Raw genomic sequence first — 21544 nt, forward strand, 5'->3', positions numbered from 1 at the left:
CTGAAGGAATATGCCATTGAAGAGTCTGTGAATGTAAAATGTTGCAACTGTGGTGGGGATTGTTACGGGTTGCATCAATCGAATCTGGTATCAGGATAAGTATGACGCTGAGTCATCAATTGTATACTATGTACTTTTTTATTAACTAAGCAATAAGTGGTAAATGCAATTTTCGTGTATACGGGCTCTCTGTCACACCTCGCAGGGCAAACAGAGAACTGACTTGTTCCTGACAAAATTATTGTAATATACTCTGACAGAAGTCGTTCCTGCCTCGGAGCCGGCCTGTCAGAGTATAGGCTGAGTGAGTTTAAACCACGCCCAGTCTATCGTTGATTGTTGGCGCACGAGCTGGTCCCAGCCTCCTAGGCGTTTCAGCGTTCAGTCGTTGTAGTTGTGTAGAATATCTATGCGCTCACACACTCAATACAGTTATCTCACACCTGGCTCCTGTTATCTAACAAAAGACCGTTTGTTCTCGCAACACTACGTTCTGAACTCATTGCACAGTTCCTGTATTCATGTTATTCTGTATTTTTCCATCACGAGAAAGGCAAATGGCCCTGGAACTGTTAACAATGTCTCAAGTCAGCTATGTTGCATAACACATACATCCACACAAGCCAACAGCAGATAATATTCAATCACATACAGTGGGGCAAAAAAGTATTTAGTCAGCCACCAATTGTGCAAGTTCTCCCAAAGGTTATATAACAAAGTATTGAGAAACTTTTGTTATTGACCAAATACTTATTTTCCTCCATAATTTGCAAATAAATTCATTAAAAATCCTACAATGGGATTTTCTGGATTTTTTCTCTCATTTGTCTGTCATAGTTGAAGTGTACCTATGATGAAAATTACAGGCCTCTCTCATCTTTTTAAGTGGGAGAACTTGCACAATTGGTGGCAGACTAAATACTTTTTTGCCCCACTGTATATGGTAACGGGCTATAGTGCATAACATAGAATCCTCACAGGATCATATTCCCAGAGTGCCCTGTTAGGGTGAAAACAGTTGAGGTGTCAAGGATCAGGGCTGTACAGAAAATATCTTATATGGAGGCGTTGAAGAGAAATGAAGGGGAACAGCCCACAGTTCTGAAGAAGATATGGCCGTGGATGCACCGCAACCTGTTGCAAATGTTAAACATCAAAGTGATCTGGATATACTTATTGTAACGAAGGTGGATTTTGTAGCATTTATAGCCACAATTATTAATTGTACTGCACAAGTGTCCACCAATAAGCTGGACATCATTACATCTGTACAGCTGAGAAGACTTCATGGCAGAAGCACTGCAAGGACTACTGTCTCACAGAAAGTATGCCACCCTCACAGGATCCTTCTGAGCCTGTGTTAAGTACCTGATTAGAATAGAAAACCATGCACATTAAAAATGTGTTATTGATCATTTGTATAGATGTATTTTTACCCCGCATTATTCCCTTTTTTGGATATGTATTATCTACCTGTACAGTAGGTGGCGGAATGGACATATAATTGTTGCGGGCGCTATTATACCGAAGAAGAAAACGCTTGCACTTTGTATGTCTGGAATTTACGTCCTGTGTCGGCTGCCGTAGCTACCAGAGGAAGAATGGCCGGCTGGATGTGGATCCGCTGCTTTTTGGGGCCTCATCTCCAGAGAGTGCACCGTTCACAGGGGGAGTCCCGAACCGAAGGAAGAGCAGGGAGGAGGGTAGGCTCACGGCAGATACCGTGCTTGTGTTTGTGACCGACGCAGGACGAGATAGGAATGTAACTTTGGTCGACGCTAGCACTAGTTCGCGCTCCGGTCAGGAAGTGTTATTGAAACTGCTGTCAGTCACTGAATGACAGAGGTGACAATATGAATATGTATGCATAGTTAACACATTTGGGAATGTTCAGCTAGATACCAAGAGAATCAAGTATAATGGCTATCTTTGCGTTATTGCAGGTGAGCATGCTAGCAAGCACGTAACCTAAGTCACTGTTGAGCTATGCTAGGTAGCTAACGTTAGCTGTACTAGCTAGGCAGGGAGATCATTGCTCTTATCCATAGCTGGCTTGGCAAGTCACCACGCATTTAGCAGCTAACTACTTTCCCCTTATCTTACAACCCCAGGGATGGACTTATCAACCCAAGAGCCTGGAGAAACACACTGACAGCATCCTCGGATGGGTCAGTATATAACTAGCAAGTTACCACAAGTTGTAGTATCTAATTGTTGATTATGACTCTGTTTTGATTAGCTAGAGAATAAACTATATTTTACTATTACATGCAGTGGCCTGCACTGTAATACACAACCTTTGATCTTTGTTTTTGCATTATCTGATGCCACAAGTAAAGACAAGTAGCACACTCACATAGCTATACAGGTAGTCTATACATTCTCATACCTTGTGTTGAGATGTAACTGTTCTCTTGTGTGTTCTCCCTCCAGGCGTCAGCTTTGTGGTCTCTGTCATACTACAGCTCCCCTCTCCTCCTCTGCTACCTTTACAGAAAAGGTAATGTGTGTGTTCACTCATGCGATATGAAAGGTAATAAAAAATGACTCATGCAGTAATGCTCTTATTGGGTTTAACTATCAATACCACCCAGCTGTAGGTAAGTATTGGTACTGGCTAGTGGTGATATGGTTTGACGTAGGACATGTGTGCATGCTTGATTGCGAATGAGTGCAAGAAAGGGGGAGCAAATGGGTATTACTAGACTAATTGTTTGTGTGTGTGGTGTTCGTAGGCCAAACTGTTGCTGTGTGTTTCAGGGTACATCTGCAGCAGTAAGCTGGTCCCAGTCAGTCAGTATGTGGGAACAGTAATGGTTTGTCTGCTGGGAGTCGCCTGTCTGAGAGGTGAGAACTTTACCCCTCTTTTTACTGAACTTGTATTGCTCTTCCTGGTTTGAGAAATCCTCTGTGTTCAATGGATTTTTTTCTCCCCATAAAATATGTTAACATCTCGAAACCTAATTGTAGAGAATGTAGTGTCTGGTGTTCTTCATCTGCTACACAGACATTGGATTGTGTGTGACTAGTCTACCGCTAACTACGATTGCATTCCTGTGGGGTTACAATTTCACACACTGACTCCCTCACACGGTGTGGGTCTATCAGGTACACTAAGTACACCCCTGAGACTCTCTCCGGCACTCTCCCTTTCCCTCTCTCTCTCAGGTTGGGGACGGTGGAGGAACTCGGAGTATCAACAGTTCATCTCCATTCTGGAGGAAACCAGGAAGAACCACACGCCTAGCAACAAGGTAACACTGCTATGGCAACAGCTGGGCTGCGTCTCAAATGACACCTTACTCCCCATATGGTGTGTGATGTCTAACCAGTTCCCTATATGTCATTTGATAGTATTCTCAGGCCTGTTTTGCTCGTGGTTGTCAATCTTGAATTAAAGAAACCTATTCTTCCTGATCACTAATTTTGAATGTTCTGTCTGTAGAAAAAACTGGCCTGCTATGATTTTGACTTCTCTCACTGGCCGGCAGACTTCAGCTGGGAAGAAGTTAGCAATCCGTGAGTTGTGTGTGTAATTTGCATATTGATGTGAACCTTTTACATGTGTGTTCATTTTTACACTGTGATTGTATTTTTTTGGTATGAAATACACAAGGTGGTACAGTAAATGTAAACAGGATGATTGTGTCTGGGTTATGATTTGAGAGTAAAGGCTCTATTTCCACTTGTTAAATGTCCCTTCTAACAGGAAGCTGCTGTCCAAGACAGGAGTGTCTCTACTGAAGCCAGAGCCCAAACTGAGAGGGGCAGCAGACAGCGTGCTCAACTCTTTACGCACTCTACCATGCCACATCGTCAGGTATAGACAGACTACAATATCCACAATACACTGTACTCTACCAGGGCTTGACAGAACCATTTTTAGCAACTTGCAGGACCATTTATATAAAAAAAAATGTAATACTTGTGCGAACGCTTGTCACCCCCCCCATGTAACACTATGAGGCAAAAAGGTGACTGAAAATAGTGTTGTATGATGTAAAACATTGTTCATTACTATACATTATCTCCTGCTGTTGTGGCCTTGAGCAAGGCACTTAACCCCCCGCAAAGTAAAATACTGCACTGATAGGTTTCTGTTTAAAACACGTGGTCCGTCAACCCTCCATCTGGATAGCTACCGTGTGCAGACTTTGGATCCAACCCTACACAAATATCAAGGTCCTGTTGAGCAGCTGATCATTTTTTGCAATGTGGTATGTTCGAGCATGGCTGGAGCAAAAGCCTGCACACCCAGTAGCTCTCCTGGAATCTCCTGGAGGATGGTTTGTCCACCCTGCAACATTACAATTACAACTAAATACTTTCTTTATACAATGATTCCCTCGTTAAATGAACCAGGGATCAAACGGCTAAGGTTGGCGAGGTAGCTAACTAAGATGTTTATCTATTTGTAAGGTTAAAATATGCAGTGTTCAGGGAAGATGTTGACAACATTGGAGTTACTTGTCAATTAGGATATTCTAAGAATATATACACTGCTCAAAAAAAGGGAACACTAAAATACCACATCCTAGATCTGAATGAATGAAATATTCTTATTAAATATTTTTTTCTTTACATGGTTGAATGTGCTGACAACAAAATCACACAAAAATGATCAATGGAAATCAAATGTATCAACCCATGGAGGTCTGGATTTGGAGTCACACTCAAAATTAAAGTGGAAAACCACACTACAGGCTGATCCAACTTTGATGTAATGTCCTTAAAACAAGTCAAAATGAGGCTCAGTAGTGTGTGTGGCCTGTATGACCTCCCTACAACGCCTGGGCATGCTCCTGATGAGGTGGCGGATGGTCTCCTGAGGGATCTCCTCCCAGACCTGGACTAAAGCATCCGCCAACTCCTGGACAGTCTGTGGTGCAACGTGGCGTTGGTGGATGGAGCGAGACATGTTGTCCCAGATGTGCTCAATTGGATTCAGGTCTGGGGAACGGGCGGGCCAGTCCATAGCATCAATGCCTTCCTCTTGCAGGAACTGTTGACACATTCCAGCCACATGAGGTCTAGCATTGTCTTGCATTAGGAGGAACCCAGGGCCAACCACACCAGCATATGGTCTCACAAGGGGTCTGAGGATCTCATCTCGGTACCTAATGGCAGTCAGGCTACCTCTGGCGAGTACATGGAGGGCTGTGCGGCCCCCCCAAAGAAATGCCACCCCACACCATGACTGACCCACCGCCAAACCGGTCATGGTGGAGGATGTTACAGGCAGCAGAACGTTCTTCACGGCGTCTCCAGACTGTCATGTCTGTCACATGTGCTCAGTGTGAACCTGCTTTCATCTGTGAAGAGCACAGGGCGCCAGTGGCGGATTTGCCAATCTTGATGTTCTCTGGCAAATGCCAAACGTCGTGCACGGTGTTGGGCTGTAAGCACAACCCCCACCTGTGGACGTCGGGCCCTCATACCACCCTCATGGAGTCTGTTTCTGACCGTTTAAGCAGACACATGCACATTTGTGGCCTGCTGGAGGTCATTTTGCAGGGCTCTGGCAGTGTTCCTGCTCCTCGTTGCACAAAGGCGGAGGTAGCGGTCCTGCTGCTGGGTTGTTGCCCTCCTACGGCCTCCTCCACGTCTCTTGATGTACTGGCCTGTCTCCTGGTAGCGCCTCCATGCTCTGGACACTACGCTGACAGACACAGTAAACCTTCTTGCCACATATCGCATTGATGTGCCGTCCTGGATGAGCTGCACTACCTGAGCCACTTGTGTGGGTTGTAGACTCCGTCTCATGCTACCACTAGAGTGAAAGCACCGCCAGCATTCAAAAGTGACCAAAACATCAGCCAGGAAGCATAGGAACTGAGAAGTGGTCTGTGGTCCCCACCTGCAGAACCACTCCTTTATTGGGGGTGTCTTGCTAAATGCCTATACTTTCCACCTGTTGTCTATTCCATTTGCACAACAGCATGTGAAATGTATTGTCAATCAGTGTTGCTTCCTAAGTGGACAGTTTGATTTCACAGAAGTGTGATTGATTTGGAGTTAAATTGTGTTGTTTAAGTGTTCCCTTTATTTTTTTGAGCAGTGTATTTTTTACTTTGTTGGAATTACATGGCCAGTATTGAATAGAGAATCCTAGCCAATTTTGAGGGCTTGAGAGACTGTATTACAACTGGGGTATGCCGCATTTGGTTTCATCAACTGCACCTGTATCAACTGTGTGTCCCCCATTTGCGGTTATACACGAGTGCCAGTGGAAAGTTATTTTAGGACATTGGACATGTCAATGACATTAATACATGCTAAGTAGTTAACTAGCAAGATAGCCAATTCAAAACAGTGTAGCTTGGCTGGTTATCTAGTTAGTCTGTTGTATATCATTATTTTACCTGCTGCGCAAGTCTCTCTCTCCTCTGGCAACGCCCCACTGGTACACGCGCCCCACTGGTACACGCGCCCCACTGGTACACGCGCCCCACTGGTACACGCGCCTCACTGGTACACGCGCCCCACTGGCGCACACGTCATTAGTTTTCCAGGATTTTCATTGCTGACCAAAAATCAGCTATAAGTGGGCAAATGACTCACTAACAAGCAATGAATATCAACAAATGTGCACATGCGGCTCGCTTTGATCTCAAAAACGCATCTCTCGACTGCCTGATTGAAAGACAACTCTTGCCTGTCAATGCAGGCCTTCAATAATTATACTCTGATGCACTCTGCATCGATTAGAACAGTGTGTAACTCTGCGTCTGGAGGACACGCATCCAGTTCTGAATGGAGTACCCTCATTTATATTGGAATTCATTTAACTTGTCCATTTGGACAACTTAAATCGATATTCTTATTGTCCGTCATTTTCTTTTACTTGCCCTGGGCAAGCGGACAAGCGTTAACGTCGACCCCTGTCTGCCATGCTACATTGCCAGGTATAAACAGACTAAAATACCCACAACACACTGTATTCTACCATGCCATATTGTCAGGTACTAAACTACACTGAACAAAAATATAAATGCAACATTCAACAGTTTCAAAGAGTTACACTTTATATAAGGAAGTCAGTCAATTGAAATAAATTCATTAGGCCTTATGGATTTCACATGACTGGGAATACAGATATGTATCTGTTGTTTACAGATACCTTAAAAAAAAACACCATTTGCCTCATGTAGTGCGACATCTCCTTCGCTTACAGTTCATCGGGCTGTTGATTGTGGTTTCCGGGATGTTGTCCCACTCCTCTTCAATGGCTGTGCAAAGTTGCTTTATATTGGCGGGAACTGTCGTCCCCATTCTCATCGACAGGGCTGTAGTGGAGCAGGTTGAGAGCTTCAAATTTCTTGGTGTCCACATCAACAACGAAGTAGAATGGTCCAAACACACCAAGACAGTCATGAAGAGGGCACGACAAAGCCTTCTCCCTCTCAGGAAACTAAAAAGATTTGGCATGGGTCCTGAGATCCTTAAGGTTCTACAGCTGCAACATTGAGAGCATCCTGACCGGTTGTATCATTGCCTGGTACGGCAATTGCTCGGCCTCTGACCGCAAGGCACTTCAGAGGGTAGTGCGTACGGCCCAATACATCACTGGGGAAAACTGCCTGCCATCCAGGACCTCTACACCAGGCAGTATCAGAGGAAGGCCCTAAAAATTGTCAAAGACCCCAGCCACCCCAGTCATAGACTGTTCTCTCTACTACCGCAAGGCAAGCTGTACCGGAGTGCCAAGTCTAGGACAAAAAGGCTTCTCAACAGTTTTTACCCCCAAGCTATAAGACTTCTGAACAGGTAACCAATGGTTACCTGGACTATTTGCATTGTGTGCCCCCCAACCCCTCTTTTACGCTGCTGCTACTCTCTGTTTATCATATATGCACAGTCACTTTAACAATACATCCATGTACATACTACCTCAATTGGCCCGACCGACCAGTGCTCCTGCATATTGGCTATCTGCATTGTGTCCCACCTCCAGCCAACCTCTCTTTTTACGCTACTGCTACTCTCTGTTCATCATATATGCATAGTCACTTTAACTCTACCTACATATACATACTACCTACTAAACTAAATGCACTATATTCTACCATACCACATAATCCGGTACTAAACTAAATACACTATTCTACCATACCACATAATCAGATACTAAACTAAATACACTATATTCTACTATACCACATAATCAGGTACTAAACTAAATACACTATTCTACCACATCGTCAGGTACTAAACTAAATGCATTATATTCTACGACATCATCAGGTACTAAACTAAATGCACTATATTCTACGACATCATCAGGTACTAAACTAAATGCACTATATTCTACCATACCACATAATCCGGTACTAAACTAAATACACTATTCTACCATACCACATAATCAGGTACTAAACTAAATGCACTATATTCTACCATACCACATAATCGGGTACTAAACTAAATACACTATTCTACCATACCACATAATCAGATACTAAACTAAATACACTATATTCTACCATACCACATCGTCAGGTACTAAACTAAATACACTATATTCTACCACATCAGGTACTAAACTAAATACACTATATTCTACCACATCGGGTACTAAACTAAATACACTATATTCTACCATACCACATCGTCAGGTACTAAACTAAATACACTATATTCTACCACATCAGGTACTAAACTAAATACACTATATTCTACCACATCAGGTACTAAACTAAATACACTATATTCTACCACATCGGGTACTAAACTAAATACATTATATTCTACCATACCACATCGGGTACTAAACTAAATACACTATATTCTACCATACCACATCGGGTACTAAACTAAATACACTATATTCTACCACATCAGGTACTAAACTAAATACACTATATTCTACCATACCACATCGTCAGGTTCTAAACTAAATACATTATATTCTACCACATCGGGTACTAAACTAAATACACTATATTCTACCATACCACATCGGGTACTAAACTAAATACACTATATTCTACCATACCACATAATCAGGTACTAAACTAAATACACTATTCTACCACATCGGGTACTAAACCAAATGCACTATATTCTACCATACCACATCGTCAGGTACTAAACTAAATACACTATTCTACCACATCGGGTACTAAACCAAATGCACTATATTCTACCATACCACATCGTCAGGTACTAAACTAAATACACTATATTCTACCACATCGGGTACTAAACCAAATGCACTATATTCTACCATACCACATCGTCAGGTACTAAACTAAATACACTATATTCTACCACATCGGGTACTAAACCAAATACACTATATTCTACCATACCACATAATCAGGTACTAAACTAAATACACTATATTCTACCACATCGGGTACTAAACTAAATACACTATATTCTACCACATCGGGTACTAAACTAAATACACTATATTCTACCACATCGGGTACTAAACTAAATACACTATATTCTACCACATCGGGTACTAAACTAAATACACTATATTCTACCACATCGGGTACTAAACTAAATACACTATATTCTACCACATCGGGTACTATACTAAATACACTATATTCTACCACATCGGGTACTAAACTAAATACACTATATTCTACCATGCCACATCGGTATAAACACTCCATAGACTACAATATACCACACTACCATGGAACATAGTCAGATATCGTACTACACAGGGCATAATGTAACTAACTACAACTACTGTTTCTATCACTGTCTCTCTGCAGTCACACTGTTATAGCAGGCAGGCTTGGTATATTTGATTGATATTACATTACTGCCTGCTAGCCCACTGACTCGACCTCTTCTCTCCCCTCCCTCTTTCTCCTCCTCTCTAGTTTTCTGATTGCCCACTCATTTGGAAGGAGGATGCTGTACCCTGGGTCTGTATTCCTCCTGCAAAGGGCTATGAGACCCATGCTACAACAGGGCCAGGCTAGACTTATAGAAGAGGTGAGTCACCACACACACCCCACAGTAGGGTCAGGTTACATTAATTTACAATAGTTCATGTATTCATATACAGTGTATTTGGAAATATACAGACCTCTTTTTCCACATTTTGTTATAAATCTACACATAATGACAAAGCGAAAACAGATTTTTAGCATTCAGACGTTTTGCTATGAGACTCAAAATTGAGCTCCGGTGCATCCTGTTTCCATTAATCATCCTTGATGTTTCTATAACTTGATTGGAGTCCATCTGTGGTAAATTCAATTGATTGGACATTATTAGCGACACTCCCCATCCAACCTGACTGAGCTTGAGAGGATCTGCAGAGAAGAATGGGAGAAACTCTCCAAATACAGGTATGCCAAGATTGTAGCGTCATACCCAAGAAGACTGAAGGCTGTAATCTCTGTCAAAGGTGCTTCAACAAAGCATTGAGTAAAGGGTCTGAATATTCATGTAAATGTAATATTTCAGTTATTTATTTCTATAAATTTGCAAACATTTCTAAAAACCTGTTTTTGCTTTGTCATTATGGTGTATTGTCTGTAGGGGAAAAAACAATTTAATCCAAGGCTGTAACAAAATGTGGAAAAAGTCAAGGGGTCTGAGTACTTTCCGAATGCAATGTATGCAACCTTTCTCTCATAGACCTGCTTAACTTAAGTTTCTCTCTTCCGAGCCATTTCTGTACCTCCCTCCCTCTCTGTGTGCAGTGTGAGGGCCAGAGGAACAAGCTGGTGGCGTGTGATGGGAATGAGATTGATACCATGTTTGTGGACCGCAGGAGAGACGAAGGACAGCACGGACAGACTCTGGTAAGGACCTGCACTAGGCTCTATGAACCATCTGAACTACATTACCCATGATTCCTCTAATAAGGAACTGGACTACAGTAGGCTCTATGAACCATCAGAACTACATTACCCATGGTTCCATGTGAGGTCTGTAGTGTTTGCTGTATGTCCTGCTGTAGGTGATCTGCTGTGAGGGGAACGCAGGCTTCTATGAGGTGGGCTGTATGAACACTCCATTGGAAGGTGAGGAACCTCTGTCTGAGACTTTTTTTTTACACATTAGAAATACTTAATTTTTTAGTTCCTTCCTCTCATCTTACTTTACCATCCTTCCTTCCTCCCTCCCTTTGTGGTAAAGATCACTGTTCATACATGGTTGTTAACATATTCCCATAACCTGTTAAATTCAAACTAGAGCAGTATAAAACTATTTGTCTGTCTGTGTTGCAGGTGGATACTCAGTGCTTGGCTGGAACCACCCTGGCTTTGCAGGAAGCACGGTAAGCCTTAGTGTCCCTCGCTCTTCCCCCGTCACGCTTTTGTATGAACTTACCAGCATGTTTCAATGGCATTATTAGGCAAGTTTGTCTTATGTGGAAAGTCTGGTTTGTCTACACGGGTCATTCTTGGAGAATGTTGGAAGACACAGGGTTGTGGGCTCGATTCCCACAGGGGACCAGCAAGTAAATGTAGGAAAAAGTATCCACTCACTACTGTGAGTTGATAAGAGCGCCTGCTAAATTACTAAAATGTCTGTTAGCAGCAGATTTGTTTCCGTCTCAAAATGTGCATTGACGTGACAGTAAATGTAAAACAACAACTCTTCGTTCCCCTATCCACTCCCTTATTTCTCTCAGGGCGTACCGTTCCCCCAGAACGAGGCCAATGCCATGGATGTAGTGATCCAGTTTGCAGTGCACAAGCTGGGCTTCCAGCTCAGTGAAATAGTGGTGTATGCCTGGTCCATAGGGGGATTCACAGGTATGAACCCTATTGGTATATGCAGTTTGTCTGGACTTAGTTTGTTGTGGGAATGAGTTGACCAATTTCACCTACATACTGTAAGCACCACTTTATTTCTCCCCCCTCATCATTTTCTCTTCTCTCACCCTCTCTCTCCCCATTCTTCTTCTCCCTTCTCTCTCCTCCTCCCCTCTCATACTTCCTTTTCTCTGTCTATATATTTCTCTCTCTCAGCCAGTTGGGCGGTGATGTCCTATCCAGAGATCCAAGCGCTGGTGTTGGATGCATCCTTTGATGACCTGCTGCCTCTGGCCCTCAAGGTCATGCCCGACAGCTGGAGTGAGTCTCGCGCAGGGGTCATAGGTCAAGGCGTGGAAAAGACCAATGATGTCATATAAACAGAAATGTATTATGTCTTTGGATGACACTTTTTTTCCTATTATGAGATATATTCTTTAAGAAGTGAATAGTCACTCTGGATAAGAGCATCTCCTAAAGACCTGAGGTGTGTCTATTTGTAAGGGCTGTGTTCGGTCCAGGATCTGACAATGAAAATGGTGTGTTTCAGGGCCGCTGGTGACACACACAGTCAGGCAGTACATGAACCTCAACAGCGCAGATCAGCTCTGCAAGTAAGTGCAACACTCTTTACTCACACAAACACTTTGCGTGTGTGTGACTGACATGAACATATCCATGGAAAATATTGGGTACATTTATTTGAATTGAATCACTTTTTGACAGCATCCCATTTGATTTGAACAAAACTTTCCGTATATTACCCATGGAAGAAGTGGTCAGAAAGGGACCTTTTGACCTGAATGCCAAAATATTCAGGAGAATAAAGGTGCTCAAAGTTGACTTATTTTGCATACCCCACCATACCATCAGATAGCCATGTCTTCATCACTGGAAAAGATACACAGTTGGGTTCGATATCAATTAAAAGCTTCAAAACAGGGTTGTCAAACTATTGTATAAATTCTAGATGTTTCATTTCATCTCCCACCTCCTCAAAAATAGAAAAGTGAGGTATAAGTTTGCATTGGGACTTTTGATGTGTATTCTAATGCAAATCCATGTTTACGTTTATGCTACCTTTAATCTCAATGATCAATTAGCTCAGACCCTATTTTACATAGATATTTTTGTGTTGTGTCCGCCATCAGTTGAAACACAACATGCTCTTGAATACAGGGTGGGTGTCATTTTAATCATAGTAATATAATTAATAGGATGGACCTATCCCTTCAGACCACTGCAATTTAGCTGTTACACCATTGACATTTTAACTTCTAATTACTACCACAGATGGCCCACCGTTGAATGTTAACATTAATGGTCATACATATTCTATTATCTATATTTCTATAGGTTTTCTATGGAGGATTGACAGTCATTTAAAACAGATATTCCCATTCAAGTCAACATTCTGTGTGGACCAACAACCGTCTTTGTGGTACCATTTGAAAGTTGACATTCACTTTTTTTGTGTGTGCATTTAACAGCCAAAACATGACACCAACCCTGCATTCTTGTGTTTCATGTTATGCTTATAAGGTACGAGGGGGTGTGGTAATATACCACGGCTAAGGGCTGTTCTTATGCACGACGTAACACTGAGTGCCTGACACAGCCCTTAGCTGTGGTATATTAGACATATATCCCCCCCGAGGTGCCATATTGCTATTTTATTACCAACGTAATTAGAGCAGTAAAAATAAATGTTTTGTCTTACCCATGGTAGTCAGCCGATCAGCATCAGGCCCTGACCCACCCAGTTTATAATGAAACTTCGGTACTTTTTCAATACTAGAACATGAAAAAATGGTTTGGTACTAGAATTTGTTACATTCAGTACTTCTGTCAAATCCGACTCGCGGTTCAGCGCAGCTAATGCAAAGGCACGTCTCTCCCAAGGATGATCTATTGCCTCAGCGAACTGAATGGTGTGCTAATATGGCTTCTGCGGGCCGCCCCCCTCCCCTCTCTCTTGTGACACTGCGCAGTTTTATCAAATAAGCTACTTCTATGCAAATGTTGTTGATCAGTACAATAAAATAAGTCACAAATGGGAGGGAAACTGTGTCATCTGTAGCCCCATGAAATCAGCCAAAACAAGCTCAACTCAATGCATGCACTCACTCCTATTAAATATGCATACACCTGTATTGTGTACACAACATTAGGAACACCTGCTCTTTCCATGAGTGACCAGGTGAAAGCTATGATTCCTTATTGATGTCACTTGTTAAATCCACTTCAATCAGTGTAGATCAAATCAAATCAAATTTATTTATATAGCCCTTCGTACATCAGCTGATATCTCAAAGTGCTGTACAGAAACCCAGCCTAAAACCCCAAACAGCAAACAATGCAGGTGTAAAAGCACGGTGGCTAGGAAAAACTCCCTAGAAAGGCCAAAACCTAGGAAGAAACCTAGAGAGGAACCCGGGCTATGTGGGGTGGCCAGTCCTCTTCTGGCTGTGCCGGGTAGAGATTATAACAGAACATGACCAGGATGTTCAAATGTTCATAAATGACCAGCATGGTCGAATAATAATAAGGCAGAACAGTTGAAACTGGAGCAGCAGCACAGTCAGGTGGACTGGGGACAGCAAGGAGCCATCATGTCAGGTAGTCCTGGGGCACGGTCCTAGGGCTCAGGTCCTCCGAGAGAGAGAAAGAAAGAGAGAATTAGAGAGAGCATATGTGGGGTGGCCAGTCCTCTTCTGGCTGTGCCGGGTGGAGATTATAACAGAACGTGGCCAAGATGTTCAAATGTTCATAAATGACCAGCATGGTTGAATAATAGTAAGGCAGAACAGTTGAAACTGGAGCAGCAGCATGGCCAGGTGGACTGGGGACAGCAAGGAGTCATCATGTCAGGTAGTCCTGGGGCATGGTCCTAGGGCTCAGGTCCTCCGAGAGAGAGAAAGAAAGAGAGAAGGAGAGAATTAGAGAACGCACACTTAGATTCACACAGGACACCGAATAGGACAGGAGAAGTACTCCAGATATAACAAACTGACCCTAGCCCCCCGACACAAACTACTGCAGCATAAATACTGGAGGCTGAGACAGGAGGGGTCAGGAGACACTGTGGCCCCATCCGAGGACACCCCCGGACAGGGCCAAACAGGAAGGATATAACCCCACCCACTTTGCCAAAGCACAGCCCCCACACCACTAGAGGGATATCTTCAACCACCAACTTATGAAAGGTAGGAGACAGGTTAAATATGGATTTTTAAGCCTTGAGACATGGATTGTGTATGTGTGCCATTCAGAGGGTGAATGGGAAAGACACAAGATTGAACTTCCTTTGAACGGGTTATGGTAGTAAGTGCCAGGTGCACCGGTTTGAGTGTGTCAAGAACTGCAACACTGCTGGGTTTTTCCACGTTCAACAGTTTCCTGTGTGTGTCAAGAATGGTCCACCACACAAAGGACATCCAGCCAACTTGAAACAACTGTGGGAAGCATTGGAATCAACACGGGTCAGCATCCCCGTGGAACAATTTTGATACCTTCTAGAGTCCATGCCCTGATGAATTGAGTCTGTTCTGAGGGGAAACGGGGGGGGATAACTCAATATTAGTGTTCTTAATGTTTTGGACACTGTGTATAGGCTACAACTTTATTTTTTTAAATGTATGTGTATTTTTTATTTCACCTTTATTTAACCAGGTAGGCAAGTTGAGAACAAGTTCTCATTTACAATTGCGACCTGGCCAAGATAAAGCAAAGCAGTTCGACAGATACAACAACACAGAGTTACACATGAAGTAAAACAAACATACAGTCAATAATACAGTAAAAACAAGTCTATATACGATGTGAGCAAATGAGTGGAGGTAAAGGCAAAAAAAGGCCATGGTGGCAAAGTAAATACAATATAACAAGTAAAACACTGGAATGGTAGATTTGCAATGGAAGAATGTGCAAAGTAGAAATAAAAATAATGGGGTGCAAAGGAACAAAATAAATGAATAAATTAAATACAGTAGGGAAAGAGGTAGTTGTTTGGGCTAAGTTATAGGTGGGCTATGTACAGGTGCAGTAATCTGTGAGCTGCTCTGACAGTTGGTGCTTAAAGCTAGTGAGGGAAATAAGTGTTTCCAGTTTCAGAGATTTTTGTAGTTCGTTCCAGTCATTGGCAGCAGAGAACTGGAAGGAGAGGCGGCCAAAGAAAGAATTGGTTTTGGGGGTGACTAGAGAGATATACCTGCTGGAGCGTGTGCTACAGGTGGGATATGCTATGGTGACCAGCGAGCTGAGATAAGGGGGAACTTTACCTAGCAGGGTCTTGTAGATGACATGGAGCCAGTGGGTTTGGCGACGAGTATGAAGCGAGGGCCAGCCAACGAGAGCGTACAGGTCGCAATGGTGGGTAATATATGGGGCTTTGGTGACAAAACGGATTGCACTGTGATAGACTGCATCCAATTTGTTGAGTAGGGTATTGGAGGCTATTTTGTAAATGACATTGCCAAAGTCGAGGATTGGTAGGATAGTCAGTTTTACAAGGGTATGTTTGGCAGCATGAGTGAAGGATGCTTTGTTGCGAAATAGGAAGCCAATTCTAGATTTAACTTTGGATTAGAGATGTTTGATATGGGTCTGGAAGGAGAGTTTACAGTCTAACCAGTGACCTAACCATTTTACCCAGTTTATCAATAGAGATTAACCATTCAAATAAATTACCGTTATGTAAATAGATGCCTAAAAACCAAGTAAAATTGATTGCTATGTATGGATTAATTCATCAATTATACAGTCTCTGAAAAAGGCTGTTGTAAAAACATTCAAATCTAATGATATTGAATTTAAAAGATGCCCACCGATTGAACAGAGCAGTCAGTAGCTGAGTTTGTCTGGATCAAGTGCCATTCTGTGACCGGCTAACGTTCATTTGGTTGGTGTTGAGTATCGTGATACTAGTCCTGGTATCTGTATTGAAGTCAAAATTCTGGTATCGTGACCTCTACTGTATTCGAGCATATTGTCTCAACCGGGCACAACATATTTTTTTTGTATTAATTCATTTAACCTTTTATTTAACTAGGCAAGTCAGTTAAGAACAAATTCTTATGTACAATGATGGACGATGCTGGGCCAATTGTGCGATGCCCTATGGGACTCCCCATCACGGCCGGATGTGATGCAGCCTGGAACATCAGATGTAAAGTAGGGTATAAGCTACAACATATGCAAATATGAAGAACAAAAGAGTTTACACGTTTTTAGATAATTGTGTTTAAGGTTAAAAATAATAAAATAGTTGGATAAAGCTTTTAATTGATTACAACTATATTTTCCAGTGATTAAGACATGATGGTATGGTGGGATATGCAAAATAGGTCAACTTTGAGTACCTTTTATCTCCTGAATATTTTGGCATTCAGGTCCAAAAGGACCATTTCTGAGCACTTCTACAATGGGCAAATGTGTATGGGAGGTTTTATTCAAATCAAAAGGGGTGCTGTTTACCCTAAGGGAAGATGGGAGGTTCTGAGTATTTTATGACCCTTTAACACTCAAGAGTTCTTCCTTAGGTACCAGGGACCAGTGCTTCTGATCAGAAGAACCAAAGATGAGATCATTACCACCACGTGAGTCACTATGAAGGCATGAAAAAACAAGACTTCGAGCCCGTTCAGATTACCTCGATTTACCAGCGCATAGCTATAGTGGCTGGTTTCACTGACTGACTGTTGTTTCAGGGGTCCAGAAGACATCATGTCCAACAGAGGAAACAACCTCCTGCTCAAACTTCTGCAGTTCAGGTTGGTTCTCTGTCTCAAAGACTTCACATAGGCTGTGTATGTCTGTACACTACAGACTTGATTATCCACAACCTCACACAGACATCTGTGTTGCCTTGTACTATATACAGTTGAAGTCGGAAGTTTACATACACATCAGCCAAATACATTTAAACTCAGTTTTTCACAATTTCTGACATTTAATCCTAGTAAAAATTCCCTGTCTTAGGTCAGTTAGGATCACCACTTTATTTTAAGAAAGTGACATGTCAGAATAATAGTAGTGATTTATTTCACCTTTCATCACATTCCCAGTGGGTCAGAAGTTTACATATACTCAATTAGTATTTGGTAGCGTTACCTTTAAATTGTTTAGCTTGGGTCAAATGTTCCGGGTAGCCTTCCACAAGCTTCCCACAATAAGTAGTGTTTATTTTGGCCCATTCCTCCAGACAGAGCTGGTGTAACTGAGTCAGGTTTCTAGGCCTCCTAGCTCGCACACGCTTTTTCAGTTCTGCCTAAAATGTTTCTATGCGATTGAGGTCAGGGCTTTGTGATGGCCACTCCAATACCTTGACTTTGTTTTCCTTAAGCCATTTTGCCACATACTTTGGAAGTATGCTTGGGGTCATTGTCCATTTGGAAGACCCATTTGCGACCAAGCTTTAACTTCCTGAAAGATGTATTGAGATGTTGCTTCAATATATCTACATAATTTTCCATCCTCATGATGCCATCTATTTTGTGAAGTGCACCAGTCCCTCCTGCAGCAAAGCACCCCCACAACATGATGCTGCCACCCCCGTGCTTCACGGTTGGGATGGTGTTCTTTGGCTTGCAAGCCTCCCCCTTTTCCCTCCAAACATAACGATGGTCATTATGGCCAAACAGCTCTATTTTTGTTTCATCAGACCAGAGGACATTTTTCTAAAAAGTATGATCTTTATCCCTATGTGCAGTTGCAAAACGTAGTCAGGCTTTTTTATTGAGGTTTCGGGAGGAGTGGCTTCTTCCTTGCTTAGCGGCCTTTCAGGTTATGTCGATATAGGACTTGTTTTACTGTGGATAGATACTTTTATACCGGTTTCCTCCAGCATCTTCACAAGGTCCTTTGCTGTTGTTCTGGAATTGATAGCACTTTTCGCACCAAAGTACATTCATCTCTAGGAGACAGAACGCGTCTCATTTCTGAGTGGTTCGACGGCTACGTGGTCCCATGGTGTTTATACGTGCGTACTAATGTTTGTACAGATGAACGTGATACCTTAAGGCGTTTGGAAATTGCTCCCAAGGATGAACCAGACTTTTTTTCTTGTTCTGAGGTCTTGGTTGATTTCTTTTGATTTTCCCATGATGTTAAGCAAAAACGCACTGAGTTTGAAGGTAGGCCTTGAAATACATCCACGGGTACACCTCCAATTGACTCAAATGATGTCAGTTAGCCTATCAGGAGCTTCTAAAGCCATGACATCATTTTATGGAATTTTCCAAGCTGTTTAAAGGCACAGTCAACTTAGTGTATGTAAACTTCTGACCCACTGGAATTGTGATACAGTGAATTATAAGTGAAATAATCTGTCTGCAAACAATTGTTGGAAAAATGACTTGTCATGCACAAAGTAGATGTCCGAACCAACTTGACAAAACTATAGTTTGTGAACAAGAAATTTGTGGAGTGGTTGAAAAATGAGTTTTAATGACTCCAACCTAAGTGTATGTAAACTTCTGACTTCAACTGTATACATACAATAGGAACAGAGTGAGCACTGTGTTTGTGTTAAACCCTTTCTGATGTCATATCTTCAGGTACCCCCAGGTGATGACAGACGATGGAGTCCGGGCCATCAGAGCATGGCTGGCAGCCTCCAACCACGTAGAAGAGGCAGCGGTGTACAGTAGCTATGAGGTGGATGATGACTGGTGTGTGTCTGTTCTGCAGTCGTATAAGACGGAGAGAGACGTTTTCTTCCCCTGGAGCGTTGGTAAGACTGCTCCTCAAATGACCACACCATTACAACTGTTTGATTTAGATTACAATCTCCCTAGATTAACTACTTGATGATGGAATTTATTTTGGTCTTTGTTTATTGCCTTAGACACTACTCTCTGCCAGAGGTGGAAAAAGTACTCAATTGTCATACTTGAGAGAAAGTAAAAGCTATACATCAAATTCCTTATATTTAGCTAACCAGACAGCACAATTCCCTTTTTTTGACAGCTAGGGGCAGCTCCAACACTCTGTAAATGTCTAAGGAAGCATTTGTTTAGTGAGTCCACCAGACCAGCGGCAGTAGGGATGACCAGGGACGTTCTCTTGATGTGTGTGAATTGGACATTTTTCCTGTACTGCTAAGCATTCAAATTGTAACTAGTACTGTTGGGTGTTGGGGGAAAATGTATGGAGTAAAAATACATATAGTAAAGTACAGCTACTCCAAACAAATACTTAAGTAGTATTTTCACACCACTGCTCTCTGCTGAGATTGTGAATCCATATTTTTTATTTTATTTAACAAGGCAAGTTTGTTAAGAACAAATTGTTATTTACAATGGCCGCCTACCATAAGGCCCATGGGGGATGGGATTAAAAATATAGGACAAAACGCAGACTTATATAAACACTTGTGTGTTGTGGTTTTAAGCTTTTCCTGCCTGTTTTGTCAGGTGAGGACATGACACTGGAGGGAAGACGGCAACTGGCTCTTTTCCTGGTGAGAAACTGCTTCTTTCATCTTCTGTTGTTCCTCCTCTCTACAACATGACTTGCATTCTATCCCCCTCCCCCTCCATCAGTGCCTTTCATCTTCTGTTCTTCCTCCTCTCTACAACATGACTTGCGTTCTATCCCCCTCCCCCTCCATCAGTGCCTTTCATCTTCTGTTCTTCCTCCTCTCTACAACATGACTTGCGTTCTATCCCCCTCCCCCCTCCATCAGTGCCTTTCATCTTCTGTTCTTCCTCCTCTCTACAACATGACTTGCATTCTATCCCCCTTCCTCCTCTCTACAACATGACTTGCATTCTATCCCCCTCCCCCCTCCATCAGTGCCTTTCATCTTCTGTTGTTCCTCCTCTCTACAACATGACTTGCATTCTATCCCCCTCCATCAGTGCCTTTCATCTTGTCTCCTTCACCCCCCCAATGCTGAAGAACACTTGAGGTTTCCATAACTAGATCACCTGTGCAATGTATTTCTATTGGCTCTGTGGTTTAAGTAATTTACTACAGCGAATGCTGCTACTTTTGTTCTGTGGTGGGCTAATGCCCTTTAAGTACATTTGATTCCCTTTATATGGAAATGGTAAGGAGGTGAGTGGGCTTCCATTAAAGTCAGACAAAAGCAAATCTACAGATTTCCATTGGGAATGTTCTCTCGTTCATTGTTTTCCCTCCCATCTCCATCACTTGTTCCCTCCCTTTCTCAGGCACGGAAGTACATGCGGAACTTCGACTCAACTCACTGCACTCCTCTCCCCTACTCTGAATTCACTGCCCCTTGGAGACTGTAGAAAGAGGGTTGAAGGATGGATAGAAACGAGAAGCAAAGAGCCTGGCGGGGACCAACCAATGAGGTTTACAGTGCATGGATTGAATGTATGGGAGGTGTACAAGGCAGCTAGACCCAGTCGGTATTGGAATGTTGCGACCCTGCCCACCTGGCTCATAGCAAAACCTTGGCATATGTCTACTTGTTTTAATCAATTACAAAATCTACATGTCTAAAGATTACTGCTCCCTAGCGTTCTTGCTACTTAGAAAAACGTAATATTGCCTCATGCCCCTTTATGATGCTAGCGTCCGACCGGAACATCAAGCTAGTCAAGACCAACGCTATACAGCTACAAGTAGTGAGTGGAGTTCCAAACGAACTGTGATAGTGCTTTCCCCACGCCAAATAGCCTGAAGCCACAGGGCTCTTCCTCGACATGGGAGCATTGCCAACAGTAGGTTGTGATTTTTGACCTGGCTACATGTACAATTGAACACAGCAGCTTTTTAGCATGTTTTATTTCTGTACAAAACAAAAATAAACAAAGTTGGCTCTTTTACAATGT

The 21544-nt window shown here is 42.5% G+C and overlaps 1 protein-coding gene across 1 annotated transcript; it reads left to right on the forward strand.

The window, feature by feature from the left end:
• The first annotated feature begins 1534 nt into the window (after positions 1-1534).
• LOC118377036 (phosphatidylserine lipase ABHD16A-like) lies at positions 1535-21543 on the forward strand. Its single transcript, XM_035763858.2, has 19 exons — positions 1535-1703; positions 2112-2168; positions 2434-2500; positions 2761-2847; positions 3169-3254; positions 3446-3519; positions 3710-3820; positions 9846-9960; positions 10677-10778; positions 10937-11000; positions 11208-11257; positions 11615-11738; positions 11955-12059; positions 12289-12352; positions 17279-17335; positions 17447-17509; positions 19295-19470; positions 20153-20199; positions 20915-21543. Exons 1-19 carry the CDS (start codon positions 1602-1604, stop codon positions 20996-20998), a joined length of 1635 nt encoding a protein of 544 aa, XP_035619751.1. The 5' UTR covers positions 1535-1601; the 3' UTR covers positions 20999-21543.
• Position 21544: the final 1 nt, after the last annotated feature.

Source organism: Oncorhynchus keta, chromosome 34, assembly GCF_023373465.1.
Source record: "Oncorhynchus keta strain PuntledgeMale-10-30-2019 chromosome 34, Oket_V2, whole genome shotgun sequence".
In the NCBI taxonomy this organism is placed as follows: domain Eukaryota; kingdom Metazoa; phylum Chordata; class Actinopteri; order Salmoniformes; family Salmonidae; genus Oncorhynchus; species Oncorhynchus keta.

What these genes read in the sequence shown, in the direction of transcription:
- LOC118377036 (XM_035763858.2), top strand. Translation starts at nt 1,602, where the DNA reads ATGGCCGGCTGGATGTGGATCCGCTGCTTTTTGGGGCCTCATCTCCAG. An exon ending in CTACCATGCCACATCGTCAG is followed by an intron (nt 3,821 to 9,845) that starts GTATAGACAGAC and finishes CCTCCTCTCTAG; the next exon opens with TTTTCTGATTGCCCACTCAT. An exon ending in GACAGCACGGACAGACTCTG is followed by an intron (nt 10,779 to 10,936) that starts GTAAGGACCTGC and finishes GTCCTGCTGTAG; the next exon opens with GTGATCTGCTGTGAGGGGAA.